Raw genomic sequence first — 20,896 nt, 5'->3', positions numbered from 1 at the left:
TGTGTGTGAGTGTCCATCACCACCACACACCAGCAGTGGATAGAGCCTGTACTGTGTGGTGTGTGTGGTGTCTGTGTAAGTGTGTGTGGTGAGTGTGTGTGGTGAGTGTTAGTGGTGAGTGTGTTAGTGGTGAGTGAGTGTGGTGAGTGAGTGAGTGTGTGTGGTGTGTGTGTGGTGAGTGAGTGAGTGTGGCGTGTGTAGTGTGTTAGTGGTGAGTGTTAGTGGTGTGTGTGTGGTGAGTGTTAGTGGTGAGTGTGTGTGTGTGGTACAGCTGGTGTTTCAGCAGGAGCTGCTCATCACACACATGGTGAGTGTGTTAGTGGTGAGTGTTAGTGGTGAGTGAGTGTGGTGAGTGAGTGTTAGTGGTGAGTGTTAGTGGTGAGTGTTAGTGGTGAGTGTTAGTGGTGTGTGTGTGGTGAATGTGGTGAATGTGGTGAGTGTGTGTGTGTGGTACAGCTGGTGTTTCAGCAGGAGCTGCTCATCACACACATGGTGAGTGTGTTAGTGGTGAGTGTGTGTGGTGAGTGTTAGTGGTGAGTGAGTGCGGTGAGTGAGTGTTAGTGGTGAGTGTTAGTGGTGAGTGTTAGTGGTGAGTGTGTGTGGTGAGTGTTAGTGGTGAGTGTTAGTGGTGAGTGAGTGTGTTAGTGGTGAGTGTTAGTGGTGAGTGTGTATGGTGAGTCAGTGTGTGTGTGGTGTGTGTGTGTGTGGTGTGTGTGGTGAGTGTTGGTAGTGGTGAGTGTGTTAGTGGTGAGTGTGGTGAGTGAGTGAGTGTGTGTTACAGCTGGTGTTTGATCAGGAGCTGCTCATCACACACATGGTGAGTGCTGAGGGTGAGTGTGTGGAGCTGGTGAGTGTTAGTGGTGTGTGTGTTGAGTGAGTGTGTGTGGTGTGTGTGTGGTGTGTGTGTGTGTGTGTGGTACAGCTGGTGTTTGATCAGGAGCTGCTCATCACACACATGGTGAGTGCTGAGGGTGAGTGTGTGGAGCTGGTGAGTGTTAGTGGTGTGTGTGTTGAGTGAGTGTGTGTGGTGTGTGTGTGGTGTGTGTGTGTGTGTGGTACAGCTGGTGTTTGATCAGGAGCTGCTCATCACACACATGGTGAGTGCTGAGGGTGAGTGTGTGGAGCTGGTGAGTGTTAGTGGTGAGTGTGTGTGTGTGTTACAGCTGGTGTTTGATCAGGAGCTGCTCATCACACACATGGTGAGTGCTGAGGGTGAGTGTGTGGAGCTGGTGAGTGAGTGTGTGTGGTGTGTGTGTTGAGTGAGTGTGTGTGGTGTGTGTGTGTGTGTGGTACAGCTGGTGTTTGATCAGGAGCTGCTCATCACACACATGGTGAGTGCTGAGGGTGAGTGTGTGGAGCTGGTGCGCCCTCTGACGCCACGAGGCCACGTTGAGGACTGGCTGCTGGAGGTGGAGCATGCCATGAGGGACACCGTGCGGGATTCCTTATCCCGCTCACTCGCAGCCTACCCCAGCGTGAGTCCTGACTCACTCACTCACCAGGTCACTCACTCACCAGGTCACTCACTAGGTCACTCACCAGGTCACTCACTCACCAGGTCACTCACCAGGTCACTCACCAGGTCACTCACTCACTAGGTCACTCACTCACTAGGTCACTCACTCACCAGGTCACTCACCAGGTCACTCACTCACCAGGTCACTCACTCACTAGGTCACTCACTCACTCACCAGGTCACTCACTAGGTCACTCACCAGGTCACTCACTCACCAGGTCACTCACTCACTAGGTCACTCACTCACTCACCAGGTCACTCACTAGGTCACTCACCAGGTCACTCACTCACTAGGTCACTCACTCACTAGGTCACTCACTCACCAGGTCACTCACCAGGTCACTCACTCACCAGGTCACTCACTCACTAGGTCACTCACTCACTCACCAGGTCACTCACTAGGTCACTCACCAGGTCACTCACTCACTAGGTCACTCACTCACTCACCAGGTCACTCACTAGGTCACTCACCAGGTCACTCACTCACCAGGTCACTCACTAACTCACCAGGTCACTCACTCACTAGGTCACTCACTCACTAGGTCACTCACTCACTCACCAGGTCACTCACCAGGTCACTCACTCACCAGGTCACTCACCAGGTCACTCACTCACCAGGTCACTCACCAGGTCACTCACTCACCAGGTCACTCACTCACCATGTCACTCACCAGGTCACTCACTCACCAGGTCACTCACTCACCAGGTCACTCACTCACCAGGTCACTCGCTCACTCACTAGGTCACTCACTCACTCACCAGGTCACTCGCTCACTCACCAGGTCACTCGTTCACTCACCAGGTCACTCGCTCACTCACCAGGTCACTCGTTCACTCACCAGGTCACTCGCTCACTCACCAGGTCACTCGCTCACTCACCAGGTCACTCGCTCACTCACCAGGTCACTCGCTCACTCACCAGGTCACTCACTCACTCACCAGGTCACTCGCTCACTCACCAGGTCACTCGCTCACTCACCAGGTCACTCGCTCACTCACCAGGTCACTCGTTCACTCACCAGGTCACTCGCTCACTCACCAGGTCACTCGTTCACTCACCAGGTCACTCACTCACTCACCAGGTCACTCACTCACTAACCAGGTCACTCGCTCACTCACCAGGTCACTCGCTCACTCACCAGGTCACTCGCTCACTCACCAGGTCACTCGCTCACTCACCAGGTCACTCACTCACCAGGTCACTCACCAGGTCACTCACCGGGTCACTCACCAGGTCACTCACTCACCAGGTCACTCACTCACTCACTCACCAGGTCACTCACCAGGTCACTCACTCACTAGGTCACTCACTCACTCACCAGGTCACTCACCGGGTCACTCACTCACCAGGTCACTCACCAGGTCACTCACCAGGTCACTCACCAGGTCACTCACCGGGTCACTCACTCACCAGGTCACTCACTCACCAGGTCACTCACTCACCAGGTCACTCACTCACTCACTCACCAGGTCACTCACCAGGTCACTCACTCACCAGGTCACTCACTCACTCACTCACCAGGTCACTCACTCACTAGGTCACTCACTCACCAGGTCACTCACCAGGTCACTCACTCACCAGGTCACTCACCAGGTCACTCACTCACCAGGTCACTCACCAGGTCACTCACGCACCAGGTCACTCACTCACCAGGTCACTCACTCACCAGGTCACTCACCGGGTCACTCACCAGGTCACTCACCAGGTCACTCACTCACTCACCAGGTCACTCACTCACCAGGTCACTCACTCACCAGGTCACTCACCAGGTCACTCACCAGGTCACTCACCAGGTCACTCACTCACCAGGTCACTCACCAGGTCACTCACCAGGTCACTCACCAGGTCACTCACCGGGTCACTCACCAGGTCACTCACTCACCAGGTCACTCACTCACCATGTCACTCACTCACCAGGTCACTCACCAGGTCACTCACCAGGTCACTCACTCACCAGGTCACTCACTCACTCACCAGGTCACTCACTCACCAGGTCACTCACTCACTCACCAGGTCACTCACTCACCAGGTCACTCACTCACTAGGTCACTCACCAGGTCACTCACTAGGTCACTCACTCACCAGGTCACTCACTCACTCACCAGGTCACTCACTCACTAGGTCACTCACTCACTAGGTCACTCACCAGGTCACTCACCAGGTCACTCACTCACTCACCAGGTTACTCACCAGGTCACTCACTCACCAGGTCACTCACCAGGTCACTCACTCACCAGGTCACTCACCAGGTCACTCACCAGGTCACTCACCAAGTCACTCACTCACCAGGTCACTCACTCACCAGGTCACTCACTCACTTGGTCACTCACTCACTTGGTCACTCACCAGGTCACTCACTCACTTGGTCACTCACTCACTTGGTCACTCACCAGGTCACTCACTCACCAGGTCACTCACTCACCAGGTCACTCACCAGGTCACTCACCAGGTCACTCACCAGGTCACTCACTCACTCACCAGTCACTCACCAGGTCACTCACCAGGTCACTCACCAGGTCACTCACTCACCAGGTCACTCACCAGGTCACTCACTCACCAGGTCACTCACTCACCAGGTCACTCACTCACCATGTCACTCACCAGGTCACTCACTCACCAGGTCACTCACCAGGTCACTCACTCACCAGGTCACTCACCAGGTCACTCACTCACCAGGTCACTCACTCACCATGTCACTCACCAGGTCACTCACTCACCAGGTCGCTCACTCACCATGTCACTCACCAGGTCACTCACTCACCAGGTCACTCACTCACCAGGTCACTCGCTCACTCACTAGGTCACTCGCTCACTCACCAGGTCACTCGTTCACTCACCAGGTCACTCGTTCACTCACCAGGTCACTCGCTCACTCACCAGGTCACTCGTTCACTCACCAGGTCACTCACTCACCAGGTCGCTCACTCACCATGTCACTCACCAGGTCACTCACTCACCAGGTCACTCACTCACCAGGTCACTCGCTCACTCACCAGGTCACTCGCTCACTCACCAGGTCACTCGTTCACTCACCAGGTCACTCGTTCACTCACCAGGTCACTCGCTCACTCACCAGGTCACTCGCTCACTCACCAGGTCACTCACTCACTCACCAGGTCACTCGCTCACTCACCAGGTCACTCACTCACTCACCAGGTCACTCGCTCACTCACCAGGTCACTCGCTCACTCACTAGGTCACTCGTTCACTCACCAGGTCACTCGCTCACTCACCAGGTCACTCGCTCACTCACCAGGTCACTCGCTCACTCACCAGGTCACTCGTTCACTCACCAGGTCACTCGTTCACTCACCAGGTCACTCGTTCACTCACCAGGTCACTCGCTCACTCACCAGGTCACTCGCTCACTCACCAGGTCACTCGCTCACTCACCAGGTCACTCGTTCACTCACCAGGTCACTCACTCACTCACCAGGTCACTCACTCACCAGGTCACTCGCTCACTCACCAGGTCACTCGCTCACTCACCAGGTCACTCGTTCACTCACCAGGTCACTCGCTCACTCACCAGGTCACTCGCTCACTCACCAGGTCACTCGCTCACTCACCAGGTCACTCGCTCACTCACCAGGTCACTCGTTCACTCACCAGGTCACTCGCTCACTCACCAGGTCACTCGCTCACTCACCAGGTCACTCACTCACTAGGTCACTCACTCACTCACCAGGTCACTCACTCACTCACTCACCAGGTCACTCGCTCACTCACCAGGTCACTCGCTCACTCACCAGGTCACTCGCTCACTCACCAGGTCACTCACTCACCAGGTCACTCACCAGGTCACTCACCGGGTCACTCACCAGGTCACTCACTCACCAGGTCACTCACTCACTCACTCACCAGGTCACTCACCAGGTCACTCACTCACTAGGTCACTCACTCACTCACCAGGTCACTCACCGGGTCACTCACTCATCAGGTCACTCACCAGGTCACTCACCAGGTCACTCACCAGGTCACTCACTCACCAGGTCACTCACCAGGTCACTCACCAGGTCACTCACCGGGTCACTCACCAGGTCACTCACTCACTCACCAGGTCACTCACCAGGTCACTCACCAGGTCACTCACCAGGTCACTCACTCACCAGGTCACTCACCAGGTCACTCACCAGGTCACTCACTCACCAGGTCACTCACTCACCAGGTCACTCACTCACCAGGTCACTCACTCACTCACCAGGTCACTCACCAGGTCACTCACTCACTAGGTCACTCACCAGGTCACTCACTCACCAGGTCACTCACCAGGTCACTCACTCACCAGGTCACTCACCAGGTCACTCACTAGGTCACTCACCAGGTCACTCACTCACCAGGTCACTCACTCACCAGGTCACTCACCGGGTCACTCACCAGGTCACTCACCAGGTCACTCACTCACCAGGTCACTCACCAGGTCACTCACCAGGTCACTCACCAGGTCACTCACTCACCAGGTCACTCACTCACTCACCAGGTCACTCACTCACCAGGTCACTCACCAGGTCACTCACCAGGTCACTCACCAGGTCACTCACTCACCAGGTCACTCACTCACCAGGTCACTCACTCACTCACCAGGTCACTCACTCACTCACTCACCAGGTCACTCACCAGATCACTCACCAGGTCACTCATTCACCAGGTCACTCACTCACCAGGTCACTCACTCACCGGGTCACTCACCAGGTCACTCACTCACTCACCAGGTCACTCACTCACCAGGTCACTCACCAGGTCACTCACTCACCAGGTCACTCACCAGGTCACTCACTCACCAGGTCACTCACCAGGTCACTCACTCACCAGGTCACTCACTCACTCACCAGGTCACTCACTCACCAGGTCACTCACTCACTCACCAGGTCACTCACTCACCAGGTCACTCACTCACTAGGTCACTCACCAGGTCACTCACTAGGTCACTCACTCACCAGGTCACTCACTCACTCACCAGGTCACTCACTCACTAGGTCACTCACTCACTAGGTCACTCACCAGGTCACTCACCAGGTCACTCACTCACTCACCAGGTTACTCACCAGGTCACTCACTCACCAGGTCACTCACCAGGTCACTCACTCACCAGGTCACTCACCAGGTCACTCACCAGGTCACTCACCAAGTCACTCACTCACCAGGTCACTCACTCACCAGGTCACTCACTCACTTGGTCACTCACTCACTTGGTCACTCACCAGGTCACTCACTCACTTGGTCACTCACTCACTTGGTCACTCACCAGGTCACTCACTCACCAGGTCACTCACTCACCAGGTCACTCACCAGGTCACTCACCAGGTCACTCACCAGGTCACTCACCAGGTCACTCACTCACTCACCAGTCACTCACCAGGTCACTCACCAGGTCACTCACCAGGTCACTCACTCACCAGGTCACTCACCAGGTCACTCACTCACCAGGTCACTCACTCACCAGGTCACTCACTCACCATGTCACTCACCAGGTCACTCACTCACCAGGTCACTCACCAGGTCACTCACTCACCAGGTCACTCACCAGGTCACTCACTCACCAGGTCACTCACTCACCATGTCACTCACCAGGTCACTCACTCACCAGGTCGCTCACTCACCATGTCACTCACCAGGTCACTCACTCACCAGGTCACTCACTCACCAGGTCACTCGCTCACTCACTAGGTCACTCGCTCACTCACCAGGTCACTCGTTCACTCACCAGGTCACTCGTTCACTCACCAGGTCACTCGCTCACTCACCAGGTCACTCGTTCACTCACCAGGTCACTCACTCACCAGGTCGCTCACTCACCATGTCACTCACCAGGTCACTCACTCACCAGGTCACTCACTCACCAGGTCACTCGCTCACTCACCAGGTCACTCGCTCACTCACCAGGTCACTCGTTCACTCACCAGGTCACTCGTTCACTCACCAGGTCACTCGCTCACTCACCAGGTCACTCGCTCACTCACCAGGTCACTCACTCACTCACCAGGTCACTCGCTCACTCACCAGGTCACTCACTCACTCACCAGGTCACTCGCTCACTCACCAGGTCACTCGCTCACTCACCAGGTCACTCGTTCACTCACCAGGTCACTCGCTCACTCACCAGGTCACTCGCTCACTCACCAGGTCACTCGCTCACTCACCAGGTCACTCGTTCACTCACCAGGTCACTCGTTCACTCACCAGGTCACTCGTTCACTCACCAGGTCACTCGCTCACTCACCAGGTCACTCGCTCACTCACCAGGTCACTCGCTCACTCACCAGGTCACTCGTTCACTCACCAGGTCACTCACTCACTCACCAGGTCACTCACTCACCAGGTCACTCGCTCACTCACCAGGTCACTCGCTCACTCACCAGGTCACTCGCTCACTCACCAGGTCACTCGCTCACTCACCAGGTCACTCGCTCACTCACCAGGTCACTCGCTCACTCACCAGGTCACTCGCTCACTCACCAGGTCACTCGTTCACTCACCAGGTCACTCGCTCACTCACCAGGTCACTCGCTCACTCACCAGGTCACTCACTCACTAGGTCACTCACTCACTCACCAGGTCACTCACTCACTCACTCACCAGGTCACTCGCTCACTCACCAGGTCACTCGCTCACTCACCAGGTCACTCGCTCACTCACCAGGTCACTCACTCACCAGGTCACTCACCAGGTCACTCACCGGGTCACTCACCAGGTCACTCACTCACCAGGTCACTCACTCACTCACTCACCAGGTCACTCACCAGGTCACTCACTCACTAGGTCACTCACTCACTCACCAGGTCACTCACCGGGTCACTCACTCATCAGGTCACTCACCAGGTCACTCACCAGGTCACTCACCAGGTCACTCACTCACCAGGTCACTCACCAGGTCACTCACCAGGTCACTCACCGGGTCACTCACCAGGTCACTCACTCACTCACCAGGTCACTCACCAGGTCACTCACCAGGTCACTCACCAGGTCACTCACTCACCAGGTCACTCACCAGGTCACTCACCAGGTCACTCACTCACCAGGTCACTCACTCACCAGGTCACTCACTCACCAGGTCACTCACTCACTCACCAGGTCACTCACCAGGTCACTCACTCACTAGGTCACTCACCAGGTCACTCACTCACCAGGTCACTCACCAGGTCACTCACTCACCAGGTCACTCACCAGGTCACTCACTAGGTCACTCACCAGGTCACTCACTCACCAGGTCACTCACTCACCAGGTCACTCACCGGGTCACTCACCAGGTCACTCACCAGGTCACTCACTCACCAGGTCACTCACCAGGTCACTCACCAGGTCACTCACCAGGTCACTCACTCACCAGGTCACTCACTCACTCACCAGGTCACTCACTCACTCACCAGGTCACTCACTCACCAGGTCACTCACCAGGTCACTCACCAGGTCACTCACCAGGTCACTCACTCACCAGGTCACTCACTCACCAGGTCACTCACTCACTCACCAGGTCACTCACTCACTCACTCACCAGGTCACTCACCAGATCACTCACCAGGTCACTCATTCACCAGGTCACTCACTCACCAGGTCACTCACTCACCGGGTCACTCACCAGGTCACTCACTCACTCACCAGGTCACTCACTCACCAGGTCACTCACCAGGTCACTCACTCACCAGGTCACTCACCAGGTCACTCACTCACCAGGTCACTCACCAGGTCACTCACCGGGTCACTCACTAGGTCACTCACTCACTCACCAGGTCACTCACCAGGTCACTCACCAGGTCACTCACCAGGTCACTCACTCACCAGGTCACTCACCAGGTCACTCACCGGGTCACTCACTCACCAGGTCACTCACCAGGTCACTCACTCACCAGGTCACTCACCAGGTCACTCACTAGGTCACTCACTCACCAGGTCACTCACCAGGTCACTCACTCACCAGGTCACTCACTCACTCACCAGGTCACTCACTCACTCACCAGGTCACTCACCAGGTCACTCACCAGGTCACTCACTCACTCACCAGGTCACTCACCAGGTCACTCACTCACTAGGTCACTCACCAGGTCACTCACCAGGTCACTCACTCACCAGGTCACTCACCAGGTCACTCACCAGGTCACTCACTCACCAGGTCACTCACCAGGTCACTCACTCACCAGGTCACTCACTCACCAGGTCACTCACTCACCAGGTCACTCACCAGGTCACTCACCGGGTCACTCACCAGGTCACTCACTCACCAGGTCACTCACCAGGTCACTCACTCACCAGGTCACTCACCAGGTCACTCACCAGGTCACTCACCGGGTCACTCACCAGGTCACTCACCAGGTCACTCAACAGGTCACTCACCAGGTCACTCACCAGGTCACTCACTCACCAGGTCACTCACTCACCAGGTCACTCACCAGGTCACTCACCAGCTCACTCACCAGGTCACTCACTCACCAGGTCACTCACCAGGTCACTCACTCACTCACCAGGTCACTCACTCACCAGGTCACTCACTCACTCACCAGGTCACTCACTCACCAGGTCACTCACTCACCAGGTCACTCACCAGGTCACTCACTCACTCACCAGGTCACTCACCAGGTCACTCACTCACTCACCAGGTCACTCACCAGGTCACTCACCAGGTCACTCACTCACCAGGTCACTCACCAGGTCACTCACCAGGTCACTCACCAGGTCACTCACTCACCATGTCACTCACCAGGTCACTCACCGGGTCACTCACCGGGTCACTCACCAGGTCACTCACTCACCAGGTCACTCACCAGGTCACTCACCGGGTCACTCACCGGGTCACTCACCGGGTCACTCACTCACCAGGTCACTCACTCACTCACCGGGTCACCCACTCACCCGCTCACGCTCGTGGTCCCACAGACCCCTCGGGCCAGCTGGTTGCTCCAGTGGCCGGGTCAGATTGTCATCGCCGGCTGCCAGACGTTCTGGGCGCAGCAGGTGACCCGCTCCATCCAGGCCGGGGAGCTCTCCTGCAGGCTCACTCCGTTGCTGGCTGGACAGGTGAGTCTCCGCTGGATAATCATCGCCATCATCATCGCCACTATCATCGCTATCATCATCATCACCATCATCGCCATCATCACCATCATCATCATCACCATCATCGCCATCATCGCCATCATCGCCATCATCGCCATCATCGCCATCATCACCATCATCGCCATCATCGCCATCATCATCACCATCATCGCCATCATCACCATCATCGCCATCATCGCCATCATCGCCATCATCGCCATCATCACCATCATCATCACCATCATCGCCATCATCACCATCATCGCCATCATCATCACTATCATCGCCATCATCATCGCCATCATCGCCATCATCATCGCCATCATCGCCATCATCACCATCATCACCATCATCATCACCATCATCGCCATCATCACCATCATCGCCATCATCATCACCATCATCGCCATCATCGCCATCATCGCCATCATCATCACCATCATCGCCATCATCACCATCATTGCCATCATCACCATCATTGCCATCATCGCCATCATCGCCATCATCGCCATCATCGCCATCATCACCATCATCATCGCCATCATCGCCATCATCACCATCATCGCCATCATCACCATCATCATCACCATCATCGCCATCATCGCCATCATCGCCATCATCGCCATCATCACCATCATCGCCATCATCACCATCATCGCCATCATCACCATCATCGCCATCATCGCCATCATCGCCATCATCGCCATCATCGCCATCATCGCCATCATCATCACCATCATCGCCATCATCACCATCATCGCCATCATCACCATCATCGCCATCATCACCATCATCGCTATCATCATCGCCATCATCGCCATCATCACCATCATCGCCATCATCGCCATCATCGCCATCATCACCATCATCATCACCATCATCGCCATCATCACCATCATCGCCATCATCACCATCATCGCCATCATCACCATCATCGCCATCATCGCCATCATCGCCATCATCATCACCATCATCGCCATCATCACCATCATCGCCATCATCACCATCATCGCCATCATCACCATCATCACCATCATCATCACCATCATCGCCATCATCACCATCATCGCCATCATCGCCATCATCGCCATCATCACCATCATCACCATCATCACCATCATCACCATCATCACCATCATCGCCATCATCACCATCATCGCCATCATCGCCATCATCGCCATCATCACCATCATCACCATCATCATCACCATCATCGCCATCATCACCATCATCACCATCATCATCACCATCATCGCCATCATCACCATCATCGCCATCATCACCATCATCGCCATCATCGCCATCATCGCCATCATCATCACCATCATCGCCATCATCGCCATCATCACCATCATCATCACCATCATCGCCATCATCACCATCATCGCCATCATCACCATCATCGCCATCATCACCATCATCGCCATCATCGCCATCATCGCCATCATCGCCATCATCATCACCATCATCGCCATCATCACCATCATCGCCATCATCACCATCATCGCCATCATCACCATCATCGCCATCATCGCCATCATCACCATCATCATCACCATCATCGCCATCATCACCATCATCGCCATCATCATCACCATCATCGCCATCATCGCCATCATCGCCATCATCATCACCATCATCGCCATCATCGCCATCATCACCATCATCATCACCATCATCACCATCATCATCACCATCATCGCCATCATCATCACCATCATCGCCATCATCGCCATCATCGCCATCATCATCGCCATCATCGCCATCATCACCATCATCATCACCATCATCGCCATCATCACCATCATCGCCATCATCACCATCATCGCCATCATCACCATCATCGCCATCATCGCCATCATCGCCATCATCGCCATCATCATCACCATCATCGCCATCATCACCATCATCGCCATCATCACCATCATCGCCATCATCACCATCATCGCCATCATCGCCATCATCACCATCATCATCACCATCATCGCCATCATCACCATCATCGCCATCATCATCACCATCATCGCCATCATCGCCATCATCGCCATCATCATCACCATCATCGCCATCATCGCCATCATCACCATCATCATCACCATCATCACCATCATCATCACCATCATCGCCATCATCACCATCATCGCCATCATCGCCATCATCGCCATCATCACCATCATCACCATCATCATCACCATCATCGCCATCATCACCATCATCGCCATCATCACCACCATCATCGCCATCATCACCACCATCATCGCCATCATCACCATCATCGCCATCATCGCCATCATCGCCATCATCGCCATCATCATCGCCACTATCATCGCCCTCCACGGATGTTCGTCTTCGGCGGGGGGGGGCGTGAGTAACCGCGACCGCCACCATTCCTCGCCTCCCGTTGACGGGAAGGCGAGCCCCCAAGGGCGGCCCCGGGGCTTGCGGCTTCCCACACCTCACCGGCCACGCTCCCACGCTCCCACGCCCCCTTTCATTATTTTTGTTCAGAAGAAGAGCCACTCCCCGTTGTTTGGCAGTCCGCTGCCCCCGAGTTAGAGGACTGTCCACCCCTCACGGTGGCAGGAGACGGAGCCGGTCCGCCGGACCTCCTGAATGCCGCAGAGGTCCAGGCGGTAGCGGTCCAGCTCCCGACAGAGGAGCGGCAGCCTCTCCCCATCCGCAGCGAGCGTTCGGACATTCCACGTGGCCACACGAAGTGGCTTTTCTGGTGTGTTTCTGGAGGAGCCCCAAAGGTAAAGATTCAATCTCCGGGCTCTGCCAAATGGGGTTTGGCGAGGAGACGTGATGGGCACCTGTCCCCCAGGGGCCTCTGGCACAAGCTTTGTATGATATTTTTTTCCGTGGTATGAGTTACCAGCCCCTCGCACCCGTCCAGAGCCCCGATTTGGCCGCTTTAGTGGCAACAAACGCCATGAGGGGAATGGCCAACCTAAATTGGCCCTCTTCCCCCATGCCACTGCCCACCACAGCGTCGCCGTCCACTCCGAGGAGGTAGGGGGTTGTTTTGCCAGATATCGCCATCATCACCACCATCGTAACCACCATCATTGCCATCACCACCATCACCACCATCATCACCCCACTCACTCGCTCGCTCACTCGGTCGCTCACTCACTCACTCACCCACCCACACAGTCAATCACTCACCCACTCACTCACTCGCTCACTCACCCACTCACCCAGTCAATCACTCACCCACTCACTCACTCACCCACTCGCTCACTCACTCACCCACTCACTCACTCACCCACTCACTCACTCACCCACCCAATCAGTCACTCACACAATCACTCACCCACTCACTCACTCACCCACTCACTCACCCACCCACTCACTACCTCTATGTGTGAGTCTGTGGATCACTGTGTGAGTCTGGTTCTCTGTGTCATAAGTCTTTGGGTCTCTGTGTGAGTCTGTAGGTCTCTTGTGTGAGTCTGTGGGTCTCTGTGTGAGTCTATGGGTCTCTGTGTGGTGAGTCTGTGGGTCTCTGTGTGAGTCTGTGGGTCTCTGTGTGATAAGTCTATCGGTCTCTATGTGAGTCTGTGAGTCTCTGTGTGCGACTGTGGGTCTCTGTGTGAGCCTGTGGGTCTCTGTGTGGTGAGTCTGTCGGTTACTGTGTGGTGAGTCTATGGGTCTCTGTGTGGTGAGTCTATGGGTCTTTGTGTGGTGAGTCTGTGGGTCTCTGTTGTGCGAGTCTATGGGTCTCTGTGATGAGTCTGTGGGTCTCTGTGTGGTGAGTCTATGGGTCTCTGTGTGGTGAGTCTATGGGTTTCTGTGTGGTGAGTCTATGGGTCTCTGTGTGGTGAGTCTGTGGGTCTCTGTGTGATGAGTCTGTGGGTCTCTGTGTGATGAGTCTGTGGGTCTCTGTGTGGTGAGGCTGTGGGTCTCTGTGTGATGAGTCTGTGGGTCTCTGTGTGGTGAGTCTGTGGGTCTCTGTGTGATGAGTCTATGGGTCTCTGTGTGGTGGGTCTGTGGGTCTCTGTGTGATGCGTCTGTGGGTCTCTGTGTGGTGAGTCTGTGGGTCTCTGTGTGATGAGTCTGTGGGTCTCTGTGTGGTGAGTCTGTGGGTCTCTGTGTGAGTGAGTCTGTGGGTCTCTGTGTGGTGAATCTATAGTTCTCTGTGTGATGAGGCTGTATGTCTGTATGATGAGTCTGTGGGTCTCTGTGTGGTGAGTCTGTGGGTCTCTGTGTGATGAGTCTATGGGTCTCTGTGTGATGAGTCTGTGGGTCTCTGTGTGCTGAGTCTATGGCTCTCTGTGTGGTGAGTCTGTGGGTCTTTGTGTGATGAGTCTGGGGTCTCTGTGTGATGAGTCTGTGGGTCTCTGTGTGATGAGTCTATGGGTCTCTGTGTGATGAGTCTATGGGTCTCTGTGTGGTGAGTCTATAGTTCTCTGTGTGATGAGTGTATGTGTCTGTGTGATGAGTCTGTGGGTCTCTGTTTGGTGAGTCTATGGGTCTGTGTGTGGTGAGTCTGTGTGTCTGTATGATGAGTCTGTGGGTCTCTGTGTGGTGAGTCTGTGGGTCTCTGTGTGGTGAGTCTGTGTGTCTGTATGATGAGTCTGTGGGTCTCTGTGTGGTGAGTCTGTGGGTCTCTGTGTGATGAGTCTATGGGTCTCTGTGTGATGAGTCTATGGGTCTCTGTGTGATGAGTCTGTGTGTCTGTATGATGAGTCTGTGGGTCTCTGTGTGGTGAGTCTGTGGGTCTCTGTGTGGTGAGTCTGTGGGTCTCTGTGTGGTGAGTCTGTGGGTCTCTGTGTGGTGAGTCTGTGTGTCTGTATGATGAGTCTGTGGGTCTCTGTGTGGTGAGTCTGTGTGTCTGTATGATGAGTCTGTGGGTCTCTGTGTGGTGAGTCTGTGGGTCTCTGTGTGGTGAGTCTGTGGGTCTCTGTGTGGTGAGTCTGTGTGTCTGTGTGATGAGTCTGTGGGTCTCTGTGATGAGTCTCACCCTCTCTCTCACCCCCTCACCCTCTCCCTCACCCCCTCACCCCCTCACCCCCTCACCCCCTCACCCCCTCACCCTCTCTCTCCCCCCTCTCCCCCCCTCACCATCTCCCCGCCAGCTGTCTGAGCTGGTGGCGCTGGTGCGTGGCGAGCTGACCCGAGCCCAGCGTGCCGTCCTCTCCGCACTAATCGTGGTGGAAGTTCACGCCCAGGATGTGGTGGCTGGCTTGGTGCGGGAGGAGGTCACCTCCACGAATGACTTCGAGTGGATCAGCCAGCTCAGGTAACCCCCCTCAGCGCCCGTAGCCAGGGAGTAAGGGGAGCGGTGTGAGTCTCAGGGATGTGTGAGTCTATGGGTGTCTGTGTGAGTCTGTGTGTGAGTCTATGGGTGTCTGTGTGAGTCTCAGGGCTGTGTGAGTCTGTGGGTGTCTGTGTGAGTCTATGGGCTGAGTAAGTCTATGGGTGTCTGTGTGAGTCTATGGGTCTCTGTGTGAGTCTGTGTGTGAGTCTATGGGTCTCTGTGTGAGTCTGTGTGTGAGTCTATGGGTCTCTGTGTGAGTCTATGGGTCTCTGTGTGAGTCTGTGTGTGAGTCTATGGGTCTCTGTGTGAGTCTCTGGACTGTGTGAGTCTATGGGTGTCTGTGTGAGTCTCAGGGGTGTGTGAGTCTGTGGGTGTCTGTGTGAGTCTATGGGCTGTGTGAGTCTATGGGTCTCTGTGTGAGTCTCAGGGCTGTGTGAGTCTATGGGTGTCTGTGTGAGTCTATGGGTCTCTGTGTGAGTCTATGGGTGTCTGTGTGAGTCTATGGGTGTCTGTGTGAGTCTATGGGTGTCTGTGTGAGTCTATGGGTGTCTGTGTGAGTCTATGTGTCTCTGTGTGAGTCAATGTGTCTGTGTGTGAGTCTCAGGGCTGTGTGAGTCTATGGGTGTCTGTGTGAGTCTTTGTCTCTGTGTGAGTCTATGGGTCTCTGTGTGAGTCTCAGGGCTGTGTGAGTCTATGGGCTGTGTGAGTCTATGGGCTGTGTGAGTCTATGGGTGTCTGTGTGAGTCTATGGGTGTCTGTGTGAGTCTCAGGGCTGTGTGAGTCTATGTGTCTCTGTGTGAGTCTATGGGTCTCTGTGTGAGTCTCAGGGCTGTGTGAGTCTATGGGCTGTGTGAGTCTATGGGCTGAGTGAGTCTATGGGTGTCTGTGTGAGTCTATGGGTCTCTGTGTGAGTCTCTGGACTGTGTGAGTCTATGGGTCTCTGTGTGAGTATATGGGCTGTGTGAGTCTATGGGTGTCTGTGTGAGTCTATGCGCTGTGTGAGTCTATTGGTGTCTGTGTGAGTCTATGGGTCTCTGTGTGAGTCTGTGTGTGAGTCTATGGGTCTCTGTGTGAGTCTATGGGCTGTGTGAGTCTATGGGTCTCTGTGTGAGTCTATGGGTGTCTGTGTGAGTCTATGGGTCTCTGTGTGAGTCTGTGTGTGAGTCTATGGGTCTCTGTGTGAGTCTATGCGCTGTGTGAGTCTATTGGTGTCTGTGTGAGTCTATGGGTCTCTGTGTGAGTCTGTGTGTGAGTCTATGGGTCTCTGTGTGAGTCTATGGGCTGTGTGAGTCTATGGGTCTCTGTGTGAGTCTATGGGTGTCTGTGTGAGTCTGTGTGTGAGTCTATGGGTCTCTGTGTGAGTCTATGGGTGTCTGTGTGAGTCTATGGGTGTCTGTGTGAGTCTATGGGTCTCTGTGTGAGTCTGTGTGTGAGTCTATGGGTCTCTGTGTGAGTCTATGGGCTGTGTGAGTCTATGGGTGTCTGTGTGCGTCTATGGGTCTCTGTGTGAGTCTGTGTGTGAGTCTATGTGAGTCTATGGGTGTCTGTGTGAGTCTGTGTCTCTGTGTGAGTCTATGGGCTGTGTGAGTCTATGGGTGTCTGTGTGAGTCTATGGGTCTCTGTGTGAGTCTATGGGCTGTGTGAGTCTATGGGTGTCTGAGTGAGTCTATGAGTGTCTGTGTGAGTCTATGGGCTGTGTGAGTCTATTGGTGTCTGTGTGAGTCTATGTGTCTCTGTGTGAGTCTATGGGTATCTGTGTGAGTCTGTGTGTGAGTCTATGGGTCTCTGTGTGAGTCTATGGGTCTCTGTGTGAGTCTATGGGCTGTGTGAGTCGATGGGTCTCTGTGTGAGTCTATGGGTGTCTGTGTGAGTCTATGGGTGTCTGTGTGAGTCTATGGGCTGTGTGAGTCTATGGGTGTCTGTGTGAGTCTATGGGTCTCTGTGTGAGTCTATGGGTGTATGTGTGAGTCTATGGGCTGTGTGAGTCTATGGGTGTCTGTGTGAGTCTATGGGTCTCTGTGTGAGTCTGTGTGTGAGTCTATGGGTCTCTGTGTGAGTCTATGGGTCTCTGTGTGAGTCTATGGGCTGTGTGAGTCTATGGGTGTCTGTGTGAGTCTATGGGTGTCTGTGTGAGTCTATGGGCTGTGTGAGTCTATGGGTGTCTATGTGAGTCTATGTGTCTTTGTGTGAGTCTATGGGCTGTGTGAGTCTATGGGATGTGTGAGTCTATGGGTCTCTGTGTGAGTCTATGGGCTGTGTGAGTCTCAGGGCTGAGTGAGTCTATGGGCTGTGTGAGTCTATGGGTCTCTGTGTGAGTCTATGGGCTGAGTGAGTCTATGGGGTGAGTGAGTCTATGGGTCTCTGTGTGAGTCTATGGGCTGAGTGAGTCTATGGGCTGTGTGAGTCTATGGGCTGTGTGAGTCTATGAGCTGTGTGAGTCTATGGGCTGTGTGAGTCTATGGGCTGTGTGAGTCTATGAGCTGAGTGAGTCTATGGGCTGTGTGAGTCTATGGGGTGAGTGAGTCTATGGGTCTCTGTGTGAGTCTATGGGCTGAGTGAGTCTATGAACTGTGTGAGTCTATGGGGTGAGTGAGTCTATGGGCTGTGTGAGTCTATGGGGTGAGTGAGTCTATGGGCTGAGTGAGTCTATGGGTCTCTGTGTGAGTCTCAGGGCTGTGTGAGTCTATGGGTCTCTGTGTGAGTCTATGGGTCTCTGTGTGAGTCTGTGTGTGAGTCTATGGGTCTCTGTGTGAGTCTATTGGCTGTGTGAGTCTATGGGTGTCTGTGTGAGTCTGTGTCTCTGTGTGAGTCTATGTGTCTGTGTGTGAGTCTATGGGCTGTGTGAGTCTATGGGCTGTGTGAGTCTCAGGGCTGAGTGAGTCTATGGGCTGTGTGAGTCTATGGCCTGTGTGAGTCTCAGGGCTGAGTGAGTCTATTGGGTGAGTGAGTCTATGGGTCTCTGTGTGAGTCTATGGGCTGAGTGAGTCTCAGGGCTGAGTGAGTCTATGGGGTGAGTGAGTCTATGGGCTGTGTGAGTCTATGGGTCTCTGTGTGAGTCTATGAGCTGTGTGAGTCTATGGTCTGTGTGAGTCTATGAGCTGAGTGAGTCTATGAGCTGTGTGAGTCTATGGGCTGTGTGAGTCTATGAGCTGTGTGAGTCTATGGGCTGTGTGTGTCTATGAGCTGAGTGAGTCTATGAGCTGTGTGAGTCTATGGGTCTCTGTGTGAGTCTATGGGCTGAGTAAGTCTATGGGCTGTGTGAGTCTCAGGGTTGAGTGAGTCTATGGGCTGTGTGAGTCTATGGGCTGAGTGAGTCTATGGGGTGAGTGAGTCTATGGGTGAGTGAGTCTATGGGCTGAGTGAGCCTATGGGCTGTGTGAGTCTATGGGGTGAGTGAGTCTATGGGCTGTGTGAGTCTATGGGGTGAGTGAGTCTATGGGTGAGTGAGTCTATGGGCTGTGTGAGTCTATGGGCTGAGTGAGTCTATGGGGTGAGTGAGTCTATGGGCTGTGTGAGTCTATGGGTCTCTGTGTGAGTCTATGTGTCTCTGTGTGAGTTTATGGGTCTCTGTGTGAGTCTATGAGCTGTGTGAGTCTATGGGCTGTGTGAGTCTATGAGCTGTGTGAGTCTATGGGCTGTGTGAGTCTCAGGGATGTGTGTGTCTAAGGGTGTCTGTGTGAGTCTATGGGTGTCTGTGTGAGACTGTGGGTCTCTGTGTGAGTCTCAGGGCTGTGTGAGTCTATGGGTGTCTGTGTGAGTCTATGGGTGTCTGTGTGAGTCTATGGGTGTCTGTGTGAGTCTATGGGCTGTGTGAGTCTATGGGTGTCTATGTGAGTCTATGTGTCTTTGTGTGAGTCTATGGGCTGTGTGAGTCTATGGGCTGTGTGAGTCTATGGGTCTCTGTGTGAGTCTATGGGTGTCTGTGTGAGTCTGTGTGTGAGTCTTTGGGTCTCTGTGTGAGTCTATGGGCTGTGTGAGTCTATGGGTATCTGTGTGAGTCTATGGGCTGTGTGAGTCTATGGGTGTCTGTGTGAGTCTATGGGTGTCTGTGTGAGTCTATGGGCTGTGTGAGTCTATGGGCTGTGTGAGTCTATGGGTGTCTGTGTGAGTCTATGGGTCTCTGTGTGAGTCTCTGGACTGTGTGAGTCTATGGGTCTCTGTGTGAGTCTATGGGTCTCTGTGTGAGTCTGTGTGTGAGTCTATGGGTCTCTGTGTGAGTCTATGGGTCTCAGTGTGAGTCTGTGTGTGAGTCTATGGGTCTCTGTGTGAGTATATGGGTCTCTGTGTGAGTCTATGGGCTGTGCGAGTCTATGGGTGTCTGTGTGAGTCTATGGGTGTCTGTGTGAGTCTATGGGCTGTGTGAGTCTATGGGTCTCTGTGTGAGTCTATGGGTCTCTGTGTGAGTCTATGGGTGTCTGTGTGAGTCTATGGGCTGTGTGAGTCTATGGGCTGTGTGAGTCTATGGGCTGAGTGAGTCTATGGGGTTAGTGAGTCTATGTGTCTTTGTGTGAGTCTATGGGTCTCTGTGTGAGTCTATGGGTCTCTGTTTGAGTCTATGGGTCTCTGTGTGAGTCTATGGTCTGAGTGAGTCTATGTGTCTCTGTGTGAGTCTATGTGTCTGTGTGTGAGTCTATGGGCTGTGTGAGTCTATGGGCTGTGTGAGTCTCAGGGCTGAGTGAGTCTATGGACTGTGTGAGTCTATGGGCTGAGTGAGTCTATGGGTCTCTGTGTGAGTCTATGGGCGGAGTGAGTCTATGGGGTGAGTGAGTCTATGGGGTGAGTGAGTCTATGGGCTGAGTGAGTCTATGAGCTGAGTGAGTCTATGGGTGAGTGAGTCTATGGGCTGTGTGAGTCTCAGGGCTGAGTGAGTCTATGGGCTGTGTGAGTCTATGGGGTGAGTGAGTCTATGGGGTGAGAGAGTCTATGGGCTGAGTGAGTCTATGGGTGAGTGAGTCTATGGGTGAGTGAGTCTATGGGCTGTGTGAGTCTATGGGCTGAGTGAGTCTATGGGGTGAGTGAGTCTATGGGCTGTGTGAGTCTATGGGTCTCTGTGTGAGTCTATGTGTCTCTGTGTGAGTTTATGGGTCTC

General features: G+C 54.2%; 1 protein-coding gene across 1 annotated transcript in view; it reads left to right on the top strand.

The window, feature by feature from the left end:
- Positions 1-20,896, top strand: part of LOC142908372 (dynein axonemal heavy chain 1-like) — a 127,339-nt gene that overhangs the window by 32,861 nt on the left and 73,582 nt on the right. Inside the window, 3 exon segments of the mRNA XM_076058942.1 lie at positions 1,296-1,475; positions 10,386-10,526; positions 15,626-15,789. Coding sequence (XP_075915057.1) covers positions 1,296-1,475; positions 10,386-10,526; positions 15,626-15,789 — 485 coding nt within the window.

Source organism: Petromyzon marinus, assembly GCF_048934315.1.
Source record: "Petromyzon marinus isolate PM22_M1 ecotype Great Lakes invasive population chromosome 80 unlocalized genomic scaffold, UKy_Petmar_22M1.pri1.0 chr80_unloc.4, whole genome shotgun sequence".
NCBI classification, from domain to species: Eukaryota; Metazoa; Chordata; class Hyperoartia; order Petromyzontiformes; family Petromyzontidae; genus Petromyzon; species Petromyzon marinus.
The sequence above is the reverse complement of the archived record's forward strand: the minus strand, read 5'-3'. Positions and strand labels throughout refer to the sequence as shown.